Source organism: Aspergillus tanneri, assembly GCF_003426965.1.
Source record: "Aspergillus tanneri strain NIH1004 chromosome Unknown AapTan_7_pilon_pilon_pilon, whole genome shotgun sequence".
In the NCBI taxonomy this organism is placed as follows: Eukaryota; Fungi; Ascomycota; class Eurotiomycetes; order Eurotiales; family Aspergillaceae; genus Aspergillus; species Aspergillus tanneri.
The window spans coordinates 1,849,447-1,866,773 of record NW_022984634.1 but is presented as its reverse complement, the minus strand read 5'-3'; the positions used below and the strand labels follow the sequence as shown (position 1 = coordinate 1,866,773).

At 47.6% G+C, this 17,327-nt stretch overlaps 5 protein-coding genes across 5 annotated transcripts; 3 read left to right on the top strand and 2 right to left on the bottom strand.

Moving 5' to 3' along the window:
* Positions 1–1,942: 1,942 nt before the first annotated feature.
* ATNIH1004_007207 (putative amino acid permease) lies at positions 1,943–3,784 on the bottom strand (the record flags this gene model as incomplete). Its single annotated transcript, XM_033571833.1, has 4 exons — positions 1,943–2,166; positions 2,235–2,809; positions 2,874–3,073; positions 3,164–3,784. 4 exons carry the CDS (start codon positions 3,782–3,784, stop codon positions 1,943–1,945), a joined length of 1,620 nt encoding a protein of 539 aa, XP_033425148.1.
* A 611-nt stretch (positions 3,785–4,395) lies between these two features.
* ATNIH1004_007206 (uncharacterized protein) lies at positions 4,396–5,610 on the top strand (the record flags this gene model as incomplete). Its single annotated transcript, XM_033571832.1, has 1 exon — positions 4,396–5,610. The coding sequence occupies one exon, from the start codon at positions 4,396–4,398 to the stop codon at positions 5,608–5,610; it is 1,215 nt and encodes a 404-aa protein (XP_033425147.1).
* A 6,294-nt stretch (positions 5,611–11,904) lies between these two features.
* ATNIH1004_007205 (uncharacterized protein) lies at positions 11,905–12,221 on the top strand (the record flags this gene model as incomplete). The annotated part of the gene is made up of 2 exons (XM_033571831.1): positions 11,905–12,068; positions 12,137–12,221. 2 exons carry the CDS (start codon positions 11,905–11,907, stop codon positions 12,219–12,221), a joined length of 249 nt encoding a protein of 82 aa, XP_033425146.1.
* Positions 12,222–12,447: 226 nt separating this feature from the next.
* Positions 12,448–14,157, bottom strand: ATNIH1004_007204 (uncharacterized protein; the record flags this gene model as incomplete). The annotated part of the gene is made up of 6 exons (XM_033571830.1): positions 12,448–12,643; positions 12,788–12,944; positions 12,998–13,162; positions 13,228–13,392; positions 13,446–13,534; positions 14,153–14,157. The coding sequence occupies 6 exons, from the start codon at positions 14,155–14,157 to the stop codon at positions 12,448–12,450; spliced, it is 777 nt and encodes a 258-aa protein (XP_033425145.1).
* A 1,027-nt stretch (positions 14,158–15,184) lies between these two features.
* On the top strand, positions 15,185–16,036 carry ATNIH1004_007203 (uncharacterized protein; the record flags this gene model as incomplete). The annotated part of the gene is made up of 1 exon (XM_033571829.1): positions 15,185–16,036. One exon carries the CDS (start codon positions 15,185–15,187, stop codon positions 16,034–16,036), a length of 852 nt encoding a protein of 283 aa, XP_033425144.1.
* Between the last annotated feature and the right edge of the window lie 1,291 nt (positions 16,037–17,327).

Sequence of the window (17,327 nt, the reverse complement as noted above, 5' to 3'; positions counted from 1 at the left end):
TACGCTCCTGGCAGCCCATTTATTATAGGCAGCGAGTAAAATACTTTTTATGAAAATTAAACCATGGTGATGCCATGTGACTAAAAAGACCAGATGCTTTTGACCGCCGTCCTGACCTCTCCGCGAGTAAATAGAAGAAAACTTTCGAAACTAGGTAGCAAGGATTGATGAGAACTTAGCCAATTTTTATTTTGCTTTTGAGGCCGTGACGGAAGCTCTTTGACATTATCGTGGGTGCATTCATGAGCGGAATTAGAAGCTCCAGAATAGCAAACACATCTGTGAGAAAGCTTGTATAAATGGTGTATGCTACAGAGTGAAGTAACGTAGCCCATGAGAAATCTCTACTGTCCAGGCAATTTCAGTAGATGTTTTTATTTTTAATTCTTGTATGACACGAATTTGTCTTATTCAGAATTCCAGAGAATGGATTATTGCGTTGCAAGGCTATGTTTTGAACAGGATTCATATCTCACTTGAGCATCTAATAATTACCACATTCGGATGTGGTTGTCTAGGGCTCGGTGGCCGTCGTACATACCCGCTCTGCTGTACTCCCCTCATATGGAAGCGGGCCGACCTGAATGTTAACGGCGATGACGTAGAGGATTTCACTAAGTAGTAAGCGCCCTCGGAGGTGTTAATGTATTCTGTGCTGCAAGTCCACGGAACTCGCCCAAATGACTTGTTTAATCCGTACTGTAAGCTGTAGCTTGACCAAAGGAGAAAAGTATCCGCAAAAGCCTCTGCAGTACCCAATAATAAGTAATAAAGTAGTAGTGCTAGATAAAAATAGCAATTTTAAATATAGAGTACGCCCTCAAACCCGATTCGCACTGCGGTGACGCAAGTAAAAATAGGGTACGCGTTGGTATAACTAGCCTGATAGATACAACAATTGGGTTCCTTAACATAAAAACCATATAAATACTCTTATTTTTATAAAATTATTCCATCTTACAAAAGATATCTGAAAGAGCGGCAGGAAAAATAGACATTAAATCCAAATCATAACTAATGATAATACCTAACTTCAAGTACGCCATATTCAGCTAAGTAATCATGTATCCTGCAATTAATATCCTTTGTAACCCAATACAGAACAAGCAGACTGTAGAACCTAGGAGACCCATTCAATGCTCCTAGAACTACCCCCCAAGCCCACGCAAATCCCCGGTACACGGATAATGCCCTCGGTGCTCCTGTCTTCGCGACAAGTCAAGCCAGGACAGCATGGATAGGAGTCACTGCTAGCGAAGCAAGCCTCTCCCTCGACAGAGCATTGGTTCGATTCAGACGACAAGACCAGGACAAGGCTGGTAAGAAGTGTGATGATTATGAGGCTGCGCATGGTGTCTTGAGGCTGTTAGCAAATACTTCAATACTTTAACATGGGAGACATGGGGATACCAATGAGGTTGAAATCTTATAAGAGGCAAAGATTGATTTATATTTAGACGGACAGAGTGTGGTATAAATAGCCTCGTAGCTATGTCCTGCCTGCATGTTTATTGACATTCTGGAATGTGCTGATGTGGTGGCTGCTACATTCTAATCACTATTAGAATGTACATTAGAATGTACCACGCAAGAAATGGATATTTAATAATTATTCGAACAGCATTAAGATACAGTTGATACAGTGGTACTAATATATTAAAGTTCGAGATATATTAGACATAGAGTCATGGCATCACATATCATACTCGATCTAGGTCGCTACACTCTGACCATTGTACATATCAGGTCATCATACACAACGATAACCTATAGTATATCCAAAAGTATTATATATACATAGACCTGAAGGAAAATTCATCTACCGGGTGTATCAAATATTCACCCGTAGCGACCATGACCACTTCACCAGTCATATCGATCGTCTTCATCAGTCAGAAGATATTATGTACTGTACCATGACTCATGCTCATGAATCAAGCAACTAGTCGGACTTCGACACAATGTTATGGGTTATCGATGGGTCGATATCGGGATCCACACCCTCCGTCGGTGGACCGACGTAGTTCTTGTGGCCCCAGACCCAGTACCATACGGCCGCGATGGCGACGTAGCCGACGAACACGACGGACGCGTAATTCATTGTTTCCACGGTGACTTCCTTGAAGGAGGGCATGGAGAAGAGGGGGATGGCCAGGAGAGTCCATGCTACAATTATTAGAATCAGTGTGATAGGATGTTGCAAGTAAGAAGAGAGGGGACAAGGAAGGACTTACAGATTGCAACAACGTTGCAGAATGTGCCCAAAGCGCCCATGTTGAAGTTACCGTGTTTGATATCCGCGCGACGCCGAAGGATCAACGACACAGCCACGGGACAAGCGTAGCTAAGAGTTAGGAGAATAACACCCACGCCAGAGAACGCGTTGAATGCAGCCGAGGAACCGAAGTAGATCAACCCCAGCAAGATTTCCACCACCATGCCTAGGGCCATCGCATTGAGGGGGATATCCAGACGCTGGTTAACGATCCGCCACCACTTGGAACCGGGGATGGCACCATCACGAGCAAAGGCCCACGTGCAACGCGACGTCGCCGTCACGCAGCCCACACCGCAGATAATACCCAGGACGAGCAAGGGAATCAACAGACAAAAAGCACCGACGGAGCTCCCGGTGGCGGACTTCAAGGTCTCGGGTACGGGTTGAGCCAGAGTCACCAGCTTGGTCAGATCGGGTAGCACGAAGCAGATGGGTATCAAAAGCGCCAGACCCGCGAACAGGTTGATGACGATGGTGCCCACCATTGCTTTGGGGACTTGGAGCGCGGGTTCGCGGACCTCCTCACACATCCTAGGTAGGTTAGTACGACGAGCCTTCTGGGGGATGGGAAGGGAAAGCAAGAGGCGGGATTTACGAGATGATCATGCCGGTGGCCGAGGTGGCGTATGCAGCCTGTAGCAGACCAATGCAGAACGACCATCCTGCGGGCCAGCCGGATTGCGGCTCAAAGTGGGTGAAGACCCAGTGCGCAGAGCGACGACCTTCTTTTGCCAGGACCAAGATGCACACGGCGATGGCAATCAGACCCGCAAAGGTCCAGAAGATAGCAAAGGACTATATATGTACATGGGACAATGATTAGTTGGAGGGCGCAATGGGACGGAAGAAGAGGGGAAAAGTCGCATGGGATGGTCTAGGATGTACCTCTAGCCAGGGCAGATATTTGTTTCCGAAGGCAGGGATGGCGTGACAGAGTAGGGTAATGGCAACGAAGATCAGGTAGGTCTGCCAGGCACCGAAGTCGTCGGTGATCCCGACTCCGGGGGATTTCTCAAAGACATTGAGACAGCCCACGAAGAAGAGAGTGGTACCGAAATTGACAGCGAGGGTGATCATGACATTGCCGGCGACATAGGCCCAGCCACAGATCCACGAGGTAATTCGGCGACACCATACAGGTGAGAGGACGAAGGTCTGGTAATAAACACCGCCGGCAGTAGGGTAAACGGAGGTGATCTCGGCCAAGGAGACGGCGACACACAGGATGATCAGGGATACGGCGACCCAGCCCCAGACGATATTGGCGGGACCACCGCCGGCGAGGGGATAGCTGAAGGTCGTGGACAATCCATAGGGCACGGAGGACAGGATAAAGCACATAAACACCACGTGCCAGGTCGAACGGTTGCGGGACAATTCGGGGGTATAACCTAGGGTTTCGAGGGTCTGATCGGCCGTGGACTTGTCGAGTTTACCCCTCTCGTCGGCAGTCCCGATGAGGATGGAATTCCCCAGGGGATCGTCCTTTGGGCGAGAGGAGGACATGTTGCAAGGGAAATGAAATTGGGTTTAATGGCGCTCGGGGATAGATCGCTCTGGTCTCGTACTGTGTGGGTGATCGCAATGGCACTGACTTACGGCTACTGCAAAAGTCAAGGGTTGCGTTGGCCCATCGCGTGGAAATGTTTCGAAAAGACACGGAATGGGAGGGGGAAGGGGAAGAGAAAAAAGAAGAAAAAAAGAAAAAAAAGAAAGAAAGAACACGACACGAGGGCATTGCAATCTAAATCTGGCCTAGGAAGAGACGGGTTAGAGCCAAAAAGTCTGCGGGCTGTCATTTGCTGTCATAAAGCCACGCCGCTGTCCTCGCGATCTGGTTGGTCTGGGGGTGTGCACCATGTGGCTTGGCTGTCCCATATGGTCTAGACTGGCCGGTTGCATCGACGCATGGGCAGGGCCTGCATTTGATTGGCCGACCCTAACTCAAACTCAATGTGTTCTTTTGCTTTCTGACTCCGTAATGTCTTGGGATTGGCTCCACTGCATGAATCACGAGTATGGAATATATTTAAAAGTAGGTACCTTAAGAGGGTCGAGGCCCAACATGCACTCTGTCCTCTCTTCTTCCCCTTTCCTCCCCTCTTCATCCCTCAGCCATGGAAGGTATCGCCGTGCAGTTGTCCTGTCCGGCCTCACATATGGTCTATTTCGACTCTGACGGGGAATTGTACGGCGATCCTCTCTCTGGGAGCATCCGTCTATCCGGTCACAATGAGATACCCCCACTGGATTCTCTACAGGTCTCTCTGGTCCGCACTATTCGGCTCCGTCAACTGCCATCGGCTGTGGCCACCCGCAGAACGTCCTGGATAAAGGATCGATTGGCATTAACAAAGTCCAAACGAAACAGCCGCCATGTCGCTGAATACTATTCATCATTCGAACAGGAGGTCCTGCGATGTAATCTCTCACTGAACCCGGCCTCCTCTACAGTCAGCCTGGATGGCACCCTCCTCCGCGACTTTGAATTTGCCCTCTCGTCTCCCACACATACACCCGAGACCATTCTCTCTGGTAGTCTAGTGGAGGTCTCCTACGAGCTGGTGGCTTGCGCCACCACGACCACAGGCCACATCTTGACCGACTCTCAACCGCTGCAGCTGATCAGACTCAAAATCCCGGACCTCGGGGAGATCATGACGCATACACGCAGCTTCCCCGAGTCACCGGTGAAGGCCCAACTGGCCATCTGCCCTCAACTCTCCAGCCCGGACTCCTGCCGACGTTACACGGCCCAAGTGGAACTACGCAATATCGCATTGCCGGCGAAACGGGCCTCGGAAGTCACTCTCCTCGTCGCCGAGAGCGTCTCTTGGCATGTAGACGAGATCGTCCAATGGGACCCGAAAAACGGCGAGTCTGGCATCACCCATTCGCGCACCCTAGCCAGTGGGATCTGCAAGGGACGCTGGACGGCCCCCGAGAAGATCCGCGCATCTATTTCCGACGACACGATCCGACAGATGAAAATCACCGTCCCATTCGAAATACTTATCGACAGCAAAATCCCCGCTGTCTCGGACATCGATGAACGATCTCCAGGGGACGGTGGCCCGTCCCTGAGCGTCCATCATGAACTGACGGTCGATATCGTCACTGGGAGAGAGACCGTCAGCCGTGACAATGGATCCTTGGTGGCGCGGAAAAACACCGTTCGAGGGTTTGGGGTGACTGTGTTGATTCCGGTTTATTCGTGTGCGGAAACCTCGGATATTATGAGCCGGCTGGATATGTCACTGGAGGTGCTGCCGGGATATGAGAAGGTGTCGATGGCGCCACCGGCCTATCGAGAGGTGGACGTAATGTGCTAGACTTATTAATAATATTGAATATGTTAAGAATCTTGGGGAAGAAGCTATGTCGTGAGGTGCTAGGATAGCGGTGACTGGATAGTATATTGAAACTATCGGTGCGATCTAGTATCGCATGATAAGTTCTTCTTCTATCTAGGAGAGGAAGCGTAGATAAAGCTTCCTTATTCTAGTGTCCTTTAGCCCCTTGCGTGCGATATATCAGATCCCTACGAACTAGGATATACGAAGGTGCCTTAGGCATCCTATTTCCAACATATTAGACTAGTCCTTGAATATAGTTATGTCTTTATCCAGTGCACTCTTTCTTCACCTCTTCTCAATCATCTCCCACTGTCAACCAATCCCATCTTGCTGCGATGTCGTTCTAGCAGCTCTCGCGGTAGCGGCTTTGTCATGCCGTCTGCAAGCATCTTGCGAGTTTGGATATACTCAGTGGCAATAATTTGCGCTCCTTCAGATCGCGCGCGAAGTGGTATGCACATAATATGTTTGAGCGTTATTCAACAACGGTTGATAATAAGCGTAATCGCAGAGGTATTATCTCCGTATATTAGGACAGTACGCGGTTCTCACTAATATACTTCGAATAGCCTATATCTTTATAAATTGTGCAATCCACTTGCTTCTTTGACACGAGGCAATGCGATATACTCTGCTTCGGTTGTTATTTATACCGCAGGTTGTTTACGGCTTCGCCATGAGATCGGTCCTCCTCCAGCATGAAAAGCATGCCGATCTTGACTTTCGATCGAACATCTCCTGCTAATCAGCGTCTAATAGCCGATAACCTGATTCGCATGCCTAGAACCTGGTCCATAGCAATCTTTAGGTCGATTGTTGATCGCAGGTAGCGTAAGAGGGCTTTTATGTCTTGAGCGTGCTCTTTGGTTGTTTGTCATAAACTGCAAGCGCCTTGTTACGTACGCAATGTCAGGTCGCGAATAGACCATTGCGAACATTGTACTCCAACTCTTTGCTATAATCTGTTTGGGTGCGAGTTCATATCTTGTCGTGCTTTAACAATATCTTGCCACTTGGCATCGGGGCGCGGGTTGGTGCAACTGCTTCGTGATCCATATCGTACTGTCGCAGCATTTGCTTGATATATGCTGACTGGTCCAGGTAGATTGCGGTTTGGACGGTCGCGGGTTATGCGAATACCAAGGATTTTAAATCTCCCCCAGATCCTTGATATTAAGTGTTCCGCGAATTTCGCTTTAAACTATTAATTTCGCGCACGTTCTTTGCAGCAATAAGCAGGTCGTCCACGTATAGTCCAATAAGGACACCTGTAGTATGGTTGCGGAATACGCATGGTTACTTGGATAGCCTCAAATCCCATTTTTTGAGCGTTTTTAACATAGGTTTACCAATCTCGCGCAGCTTGTTTAAACCGTACAAGCTCTGCTTTAACTCGAGTACGCGTCCATTAGACAGCTCAGCGCCAGCTGGCGGACGCATATATATTCGCTCTTGCAGCGTTGCTTCGGTGAAAGCGTTGTTACATCAACCTGATGTGCTTCAAGGTCTTCGAGTGCGATAATAGCTAGCATGATTCCAGGGAGTAATGCGATTTCGGCGCGAAGGTTTCTTTGTAGTCAACTCCTCGAACTTGACTAAAACCTCTCAACTAGTGTGCTTTAAATGTTAACTCCCCCATTCGGCGCATACTTGACTGCGAAACCCATTTCGCGGTAAAATATTGGCGCCGTCAGGCGCGTGGGTCTCGCGAAAGGTGCGTTATATAAGTGACCGAAATTCTGATCGGATAGCCTTCTTCCACTCGGGTCCATAGACCGGGTCGTTAATGCTTCTTCGTACGTACAGGGATCGGAATTGGGTTATCAACCTTAGGCGCGGTTTTCGTGATGGTTTCGACTAATAGTCGAAGTGGATATTTATCGACCTTATCTGCCACTTCTGCTCCTTTAGTTTAACCTTTTTGATCGGCGGAGATTCGCACTTTGTACTGATTATCGTCGGTGCGTTCTCTCTTCTTAGTCGGTTGCGGACTTCTAGCATTTCTTGGTTCTCGCAGGAATCGGCTCTTCGTTGCTGGCTCCCACTGAGTCTCGACGCTTTGATGGGATATCTAAGTGATCGTGGTCAAACTCTCAGCGCTGTCTCGTATTTTCGTTGTCGGCTGGTTCTGGCGAGCTATCCCGCGAAGTTGGTATATTTTATCCTGCTTCCTTGGTCGACCTACAGGATTCCTATCTGGTAACCAGTGGAGGTGGACTTGATTCGCAGCTTTAGATCATTGTACCGCCGGGCGTATCTTATCAAGATAACTGTCGACGCTGAATAACGCGATGGGAGTCTGGCGCGTAAATGCGGTACTGCTTAGTGGTTTCCTATTATATCCAACAAAGATTCCAACTCGTCCGCGATCGGTAAGTTTGTTACTACCGGGACATCAGGATCAGCGTGCGAATAACATTTGCTCCCCCAGACCTTTATTGCGTAATCTTAGGGCGAGATCCTGTCCATAGCTCTTCAGGTGTTATAGCATCTTCGTCTTCGTTCATTGCGGACTGTGGTATTACCACCCGATTGTGAATATATGCGTGCGCTTTCGCAGCTTTGTCCCAGAATTCTATTAGTAATAAAGCCTGCTTGAGCATAGCTCGCATGTCTTCTTCGGTCGCTCGTATCGCGCGTTCAGCTGGACCGTTTTGGTGCGAGGTATACAGAACTGTTAATTAAATTTTTAGTCCGTTGCTTTCTTTCCATGCTTTGCATTCCTTTATAAGTTCTCCTGCATTGTCGATAAGCGCAGCCTTTAGCTTGCAATTAAATTCCAATTCGGCTTGCTTTCTCCATTCTTCCAGTGCTATGGGTGCTGCCGCTCTGTCGGAAATTAGCAGTACCCAGTGCTTGCAGGTGCAGCTATCCACAATCTTAATAAACCAGCGATTGCCATTAATTGTTGTTGGTAAAGGGCCGCAGATGTCTAAGTATATTTGTTCCAGCGGTTTAGACTTCCTTTCGCTTTGCTCTTGGCCCTTGCGTTTAACTATTTTTGTCCTTGCGCAGACGTCGCATACTTTAGGTTCTGCTCGGCAAGGAATTGGTTTCTTAAGATTTGTGATTTCATGGAGGTTTCGCAGCTTGCTTTTACGAAGATGGCCTATTCATCAATGCTATAAGTTGTACATCTCTTTCTCCTTCTTGTCGCGATGCGCGTGGGGTCCTAGTTCCAGTAGATCACTAATCTCTTGTGTCGTATAGGCGCATTCTGCGATGTTTAATAAGAACCATTTAATAATATATAGGTTGTTCTCGATTATCGCTTGCAACACCAACGTTCGGTTGCGGTAGAATAATATGCCCTTCTCAGCGATAATACCTTGCAGTCCTCGTTCGCACAGGACACGGATAAAAACTAGATTTGCGCTCAAGCCGGGAACATATAGAACATTTTGCAATGTGATCTTGTTATAATGGGCGTCGCTTAGCCGTACAGTGCCGCAGCCTTGGATTAGTAGTCATCCAGCACCTGTTCGCACCTTGCGTTTGGTTGTGATCGCATAAAGCTTAGTAAAAATAGCTTTCGATTACCGTCATGTGCGATGTTGCACCGGTATCTGCAATCCATTTATACTTGTCAACGCAGGGAACGAATTCCTTGTTAGTTAACGCAGTTAAGTCCGACGAAGCTTTATAGGCGAATTTGGGAGCTTCTATAAGCTGCGTTAGGTACGCCTCTTCGTTATCAGAGTCAGAATCGGAATCTGGGTCTGATCGAGATGATTCAGGTGCTGAATTCGATTTCTCCCCCTCGGAGCCAGATTGCGAGTCTGCGTTATACGCACGTGCCTTTTTCTGTTTTTTCTAGCGGCGCTTTCGAAGTTTCGTACGTAGCTTTTCAAGTTCGGAGCGATCTGGGCACTTATCCCATGGGTGTTTGTATCACATATAATGCAACGAGGTTCTTTATTTCTTTTGGCAGCAGCTCGGTGCGATTGCTTTCTTGGCTTGTATCGGAGCTTTCGCTAGAGGTGCTATATCGCCGACAGATTCTTGTAGTCTTCGATCGCGTGCGTCTCGGTGTCTTAATGGCTGCGATCGCGATTATATCTCGGCGTTGAGATCCCTTTTGACCTTTCTGGCGTCTCGACCAGGTGTGCGTCCTCGACTTTCGCACTTTTTAACTTATCCTCCTTTCTTTCAGCGTTTCAAGGGCGTCGTTAATGTCTCTTCGAAGACTCCTTGGGCATCAAGCGTATCTCGTACTGCTTCTATTCGTCCGGGAGCGATGAAGAAGTTATAAATATTGTCTTCTCGTTCAAGCTTCTCGCATATTGGTAGCCTCGCTCGTAGTTTTCTGCCATTCTGCGAAGCTGGTCGTGGGCGTCCCGAATGGAATATCCTCTGGTTTGCGGTAGCTGTAGAATTCAGCTAGTTTCTCTCGCGCAACACCAGGTCGCAATATTGCATTTCTTCTTTAAAGCCTTGAACTGCTTCTTTGCCGTATTACTGTCAAGGAGGTCGTGTTCACTGTCGGGAACAAGTTGACGAATAAGAACAGTATAGCTCTGTTCGCATGCGTCCGGTTGTTCAGGACCTGCATAATCCACCAAGCTTCTTGCTATCCACTGCTTCTTCAAAATATTAAACCATCATCCGCGTTATCTTTCGACAGTTTCGGAACATCTTTCGGATATCATTTAGGTTCACGCTATCGATATCGTTCGAAGGGGTAAAGTATCGGTCGTGGAAGGCCTTTTAGATTTCTATTTTGGTCGGATCGAACCTGCGAGGTCGCGTTCGATGCAGGTGTTGTTTTGTTTCTGGAACTGGCGTGGTAGGGGGTCATAGACCACGGTTTCCGGCGGGCGAGTCAGGTAAGTCTGATTCCATAATTAATAATGCGACTTCTCATAGTTCGGCGAAGTTGTACGTATCAGACATTGGGAGTAACAAAGTGAAATAATAACAAGATAAGTATAGTGTTTAGTTCTTCTCGCAGGACCACCAGAACATCCTTCGTGCACTTCTTTATTCTATCAAGACGCTGCGTACGTCTGACTTCGCAATCTTTATTATTAACCAGATAATACAGAGCGTCTGGGTGCGAACACCTCTCTATTATCCAGTAGAATGGTACTGCATGGCTTTGCTGGCTGGTAACCTTCGAGGGAATGTCACTCCTACAGAGCTGGCTAGTAATAAGGGAATATAACCTCCTTAATCAAAACTCCAAGCTTCGCAGTCTATCCCGAAGTCAGGGCCCTCTACAACACTACGATACTCTTCGCAGTTGTTTACTGCGGACTACTAGGCCAACCTTGCTAGCTTTACAACCTCAGCGGTACCCAGCGCGCAGCCGGGCTATAACCTGTTAAGAATCTTGGGGAAGAAGCTATGTCGTGAGGTGCTAGGATAGCGGTGACTGGATAGTATATTGAAACTATTAGTGCGATCTAGTATCGCATAATAAGTGTCTTCTTCTATCTAGGAGAGGAAGCGTAGATAAACGCTTCCTTATGTCTACGTGTCCTTTAGCCCCTTGCGTGCGATATATCAGATCCCTACGGAACTAGGATATACGAAGGTGCCTTAGGCATCCTGATTTCCAACAGAATATAATAATTAATGTATATATCTATTTTTATAGTTTCATGGTCAACGTCCAAGCAGAAATCCATGTCGACCCACTCGCGCCAAACAGGAAGCCAAGATACTAGGGTATGTTGCACCATGGCTCTTAGTCATGGCTCGCTTCTGCATGTATCCGTATGTTACATCTAAACGGCGTGCACTATCTGCCACCGTGTGGTTGACGGCGGGTCAAGTGTTATCGGTCCTTGCATGGCTGTCGGAAATGTATCATCACCGGAGTGGAATGTCTGGGCTACGACAAGTTGATCATATGGAATAAAGGCATAACCAGTAGAGGGAAGATGATGGAGAGGACGTTGCACCCGATTCCGGGAAAGTCGGATACTCACTCGATATCCCCTCCACTGGTGTATCCTCTGATACAGGATCTACGGATGCACAGTATCTCCACCATTTCAACCAGATATTTTGTAAAGAAGTGGCGTCTACGATGCGCGCGATCAGAACCCCGTGCGTCATTTATTCGTGTACTTGAACTATCCTCTGCTATGACAGGTGATGGTCATCACTTAATCGTGCCATCTCTTCTATCCATCACCGCGGGAGACCCGTTTGGGCTCGGTGTATCGCGACGCGCTGGTGGCCAAACATCGAGCACTGCGGCTTCTCAATGACACGCTGTCACACATCTCCCTGTCCGACACTGACATCGTCTTCGCAGCCATCATGCTATTCATGTACTTCGAATTCATCGACTCGGGCACTGACGTCTGGAGAGTCCATCTGGGGGGCGCAAAGCGTCTTATTACCTGTCTACGCCATGGAGAACTCTCTGCGATATCTCCCACGATTCTCTTTCGGTGTCGATGGCTCATCTCCGAACTTTTAGTGTACGTACCTTTCTGTATCACTCTTATCAGAATTCAAAGAAAACAAAGAGCAGTAATAATTAATATAGTTTCGACATCATCAGCTCCACCATCTCCAAGACCGTCTCCCTCGAACCGTCCATCTACGCTTTCACATCGACCGCATTCTTCTGACCTCAGAAACCAACAATTTCTTATGTCTCGCGCCTCTCCTCCACTCCATCCTCGCTCTCGTACAATTCTCCTCGACCTCCCCGCCAAATTCTCCTCCCCTCCAACAAACCGTGTCCACCGTCCAACAATTCAACCCCTACGCCTGGGCACTGTCTGTGCCTCCCCCCTGTAGCAATCTCGCCCCGCGTACCTGGATCGCAACCGCCTACAACGCCGCCATCTGTCTCTACGTGCTGTGACTGCTTGTTTGGAGGCGGTTTCGCGTGCTCGCCGTCGTGCTGGTAGTAGTGCCCATCTCAAAGTTGTTCAGCGCCATGCCCCACTGGTCTGGTGTGTCGCTGAGACTGGTTGCGTATGCTAGAGCGAAGGTGAAGTTTGCGCTTGAAGTTGTAGCTGAGGGTCCGGCCGGAGTTTTCCCATTCCTGCGACGGGTGCTGTCAGTAAATGAGCAAGCTTGTTATTACTGGAGAGGTATAGCTTGAATGAATGTTCTGGGTACTCACAGTTTCGTCAATACCCTCCGAATGAGGCACAGCCTCGGGGTAGCGAGCTAGGCGCCCGAATACAGGCGCGTTGGGTCACCTTCGCGTCCACCTGGTGTCGATCGCTCGTCAGGGGGTTGGCCTTTGAGTGTCCGTTTCGACCAGAGCTTCCAGTCCTCGGTCGTCGAGCCCGAGTCTCGGTCGAAATACGGCACGTTGGTGTAGAGAGTGCTCAGTATGCCTAACGTTGTTGTGTGCCTCCTGTGAGACTACAGATTTGCGCAATTAGCTTACCATTGCAATTTCCCTGGAGAGTCTGCTGCCACTGAGGCACACAATTAGCCGATGGCGGTCTTTTCCGCGTCGCGTACATGGCTCCCCATTTGCCATCTTCCTCAGCTCCGCCAAATGGGAACTCATCGCAACTGACAAGAGTCCTAAGCGGAGGAATATTGAGATCTGTCAGAAGCTGATTGTTTTGTCGGGTGCAGAATGTCCTGCCCGACCAGGTATTTCAGGCGTACTCGTCACGATCGTCATAACGGCAGGGTCCCAGGTGAGCGTGATACCATCACTGCTGGCGTCATCTGAGGCAAACCAGCCTAGTATGCCGTCGCAGATACCTCTAACTAGCCTTGAGTCTCCGTTTGTTGTGACGATCTGGTCAGAGCTGAATGCTTGACAGTTGTCTGTACATACGTCAGTACGGGGGTTCAACGATAAAGGTAATGGAGTCACATACCCCGCAGTTCGGGAAGGGTTGGAGCATTATTGCCAGAGGGGTATACTGGGCACTCGCGAGGTCGTGTAGAACTCTCCCGATCGCGTGATCTTGTTTACTTCGCACACACATTTAGCTGTTAGGCCGCCGCGGCCCCAGTTAGAAGCTCCCCAGCGAGTTCCTTTAGTCCAAATCTATTATATAAGTTGAATCAGCCACTAGCCCGTGACAATAACAGTACAATCAATTCTTGAGAGATAAATAAGGAGAATAGGCTGTACGAGCTTTCAATACCCACTCCAGACGGTAATTGAACTATAGGAGAGGAAGGTTCAGCCGTTTTAAGAGGCTTAAACACAACCTCTTGATAATGCGGTATCTTATAAAGCATTTGTGTAAGATTTGGCTTTGTTTCTTCCTTTTTAGAAACAGGAGAAAGAGGAGGAGAAGTAGAAACACTAGATGGGACTACAGAGGAACTATATAATAAAGGTTCTTCGGCCTCTTCAAGAGGCAAACCCCATAAATCCATTGTATATAAGAACGCGTAGATATGCGTCACTTAGCTAGGCGCGTTCTAGTTTATGTAAAATAATGGTGAATTAGGGGTTAGGAGACTATTCCCAATTTGTAAGGAAGTGGTGAATGCTGATTAACCAATAAAAGCACTCTATTCAAAATTACCGCTAAACAGACAAGCGCTGCCAGCCAAGGGGATAAGAACCGACCTCATCACTGTTCTAACACCACGGTTCCACTCTCACATGCTGGAGCGGCAATATGCCACCGCACACCTTACTGCCCTCGCAGCTGGACAGCTAGGCTTTGTTCTTAGTCATCTTCTCATCACACAATCAAGTGGTATATAGCATCCAGTTCCCGGTTTCAGAAGAATATCATCTCAGATAATATTCAGATCTGATTTCCGTCGAGATCTTCTGATCGACGCATCCAGATCGACGATCGGAGTGTCCAGATCAACAATTGCGATGCCAGAAACAGAACGAAACTGACACTTTCCTACTCCTCATCTCTGACCAGGTCAGTCTCCTTGATTCTCCTTATTGCCCCACCAGTTTCCTCAATTCACACCGCATTCTGCTCTGGCACTTCACCTAGAATTGTACCGTTGTTGTGGATCGTTGGCTATAGGTGACGTCATCATAAGGTGGTTGAAAACTTCCATTATCCGTGATAATCCAGTCACCCCCATCGCTTGATTGTATTGGAAGCACGGACAGTTAATACGGTCAGGTGTCAAGGTGTGGTGTTAAATTTAACACCACACACGCTATCTTCGCCCCGGAGTGTGCTCGAACACGCATGCTTGTCCTAAATTCTTAACAATGGGATTGCGAAAGAGAGGCCCCCTACGTAGCGAGACCCAATCACCCAAGAGAACTCGAATTCGCAGCTCTGAAGCTACACAGAGATTGCCGCCTGGCCCGGCATGTCCGGGTGCAGCGAAGACTCGCGATCGTGGCTCACTGTCTAAAATTCCGCTGGGGTCTGACATCTTCGAGGCCTTTGCTAAGGTCAGATCCGACAAAGACCTCACAGATGAAGAGGCGTTTCTCGAGCTTCTAACAACTTATGATATTTAGCTATCCACTCTCTCACAGATCTCGGCCAAGAAATTGGACGCCTCCTTTTCCAATACAACATACAAGCAAATTACACCATATATGTGGTTAGATCCTAATGGGGCAGGTCGAGATATGTTGCACCTAAATGTCTTTCGATAACGGATTCCTACCGGCATGTTTCGTGATATTGTACGTGATGTTGAAGATGCTCTGACACAGTACGGTCCCATTGATTCTCATGACAACGAGGAAGCCAGATCACGTTTCATCTCCTCCCTTTTCAACCGCATTGTTTGCCTGTTCAAGAGTATCATTGTGAACAATCCAGAGACCCTGCTGGAGAGTGAGTTCACTAGGCGAGGCCGAATAGAGTACCATTTTATCGCACTCGACTCTGTGAGCATCATTTTTGTCGAGGTGAAAAAAATCTGGACAATGGGAAAGAGCGGCCTTGATATGAAGGGCCAGGTTCTGGCTGAGTGTGCGGCGTGTGACTATGCAAACTTGAAGGAGGGGCACTGGGTGCCCATACTTGCTATCCTTTGTGATGGTAACAACTTCGAGTTCTTTGTATTCGACTCTTCAGACAAGGTCATACACTCATCAGGCCGAATCATAGGTATCATAGCAGCTGAGCGAGGCGACCATGCTGATCTCCTTGCTTCCACCAAAAAAACTTGCGAGTATCTCTTTGACTGGTTCATCATGGGCTACATCAACAGCCTTCGATCATTTGGACAGCAGTCATCAAATCCATCACGTGTGAAGAAACGAGTGTCCACTGATCAATGGGAAAGTGCTCTTACCGCTGCTGATACCGCGCACTGGTTTCTAAGAGAGGCAGCCGAAGCCGCTGAAAAAGGAAAACTCGAGGATGCCGAGACCATGGCAAGCTGTGGTGTAGAGCAGTTGAAGCTGAGTGTTTCACAGATCCCCCGCAAGCCACTGTATGACAGGAATCTTGAATCTGTATGGGATGGTAGCAAGCCCCTGGAAGAGGCCTTAAGCGATCGAAAAATCTTCTAAACCAATACCCACACTAAGTGTCCCCTTTCTGTGCCTTCTATCCTCAGTCTGCAGACAAAAACAGCAGAAATTATATAGGATAGCACCACTATTCAAGCCTTAATGACAAGGAAATATGATTGATGATACCGTCAAATATTCCGTCCACGTCGATTCCCAAGAATGCTTGAGAAATAGAATGATAAAATCTAACCCATCCTAAGCCATTATAATAGTTAAAAGTTCAAATACACGTCGATAAAAAATCTCCAAGCTATACCAAAATTTTTGGATATCAATAAGTCATCAAGCGTCCGTATTTCGGAGGGATCCGTTCGCAAAAGGGAGCTTTGAATCAGCACATGCACTAATTGACAAGTCTGGGCGTATAGGATTGTCCTGGATACGGATGACTCGGAGTTCGGTGGCTTTGGGCGTAATCTGAAGGAGACGCGCTTCTTCATAACAGATATAGCGTGGAATGGACGGGAGAACTACCTGCAGGTTTACACTATATATTCCGATAAGGACAGCACCGCCCCCACCACCTACTGCCAGATAATATTAAGAATAATGATATATTTTACGAAGGGCTAGTTACGTTCTATCAGTGTATATAAAAATATAAGCCTCGTGTATCCTTAACTTTCCGGTCAAAGCTACCTTTCCAAAAAAGAAACGCGTCTTTAAAACATATATAAGTACGCCCAGTATTTTAGAACCTATTGTTGTCCCATCGTTTTGATTTTGATTTTTTATAATGTATTCGATGCCTTCCAATTGTTCTCTAGCTATGGCTCTTCAATTGCTCCTGGTACATTGTTTAAGAATAGTGATAGAGATAGATTCTCTAGACATACCATACTTCTAGTTATCGATCAATCCGCGGAGTCTCTGTCAGAGCCACTTGTTTTCTTGACTGACTTTAACAGTATTAGTCTCTCCGCATATTCTATTAACATTGAAGAGCATGTCGAGTTAAAACTCAGTCAAGCTTTAATAAACCATCTCACTAAGCACCATCAGTCCTTCATTGATCAAATTATTAGGTGGAAACCCGAAATGACGGAACACGGGCAGAAGTTACAGATAAATTTTATTAATGAACTTAAAGAATTTCGTTATCTTCGCTATAGGATTGAGTCGAGTAACCAGAAACACGAAGCTCGGGGTGCTATTGCACGAAATTTTATTCCTGTGCATGCATTTAAGTCCTGCGTTGAAAGTATTATAAACATAAGTGGTGAGTCTGCATCCGCCTAATCCACTTGTTAAGAAATATACTAAGTCCTGTGAAGCTAATTATCATGCT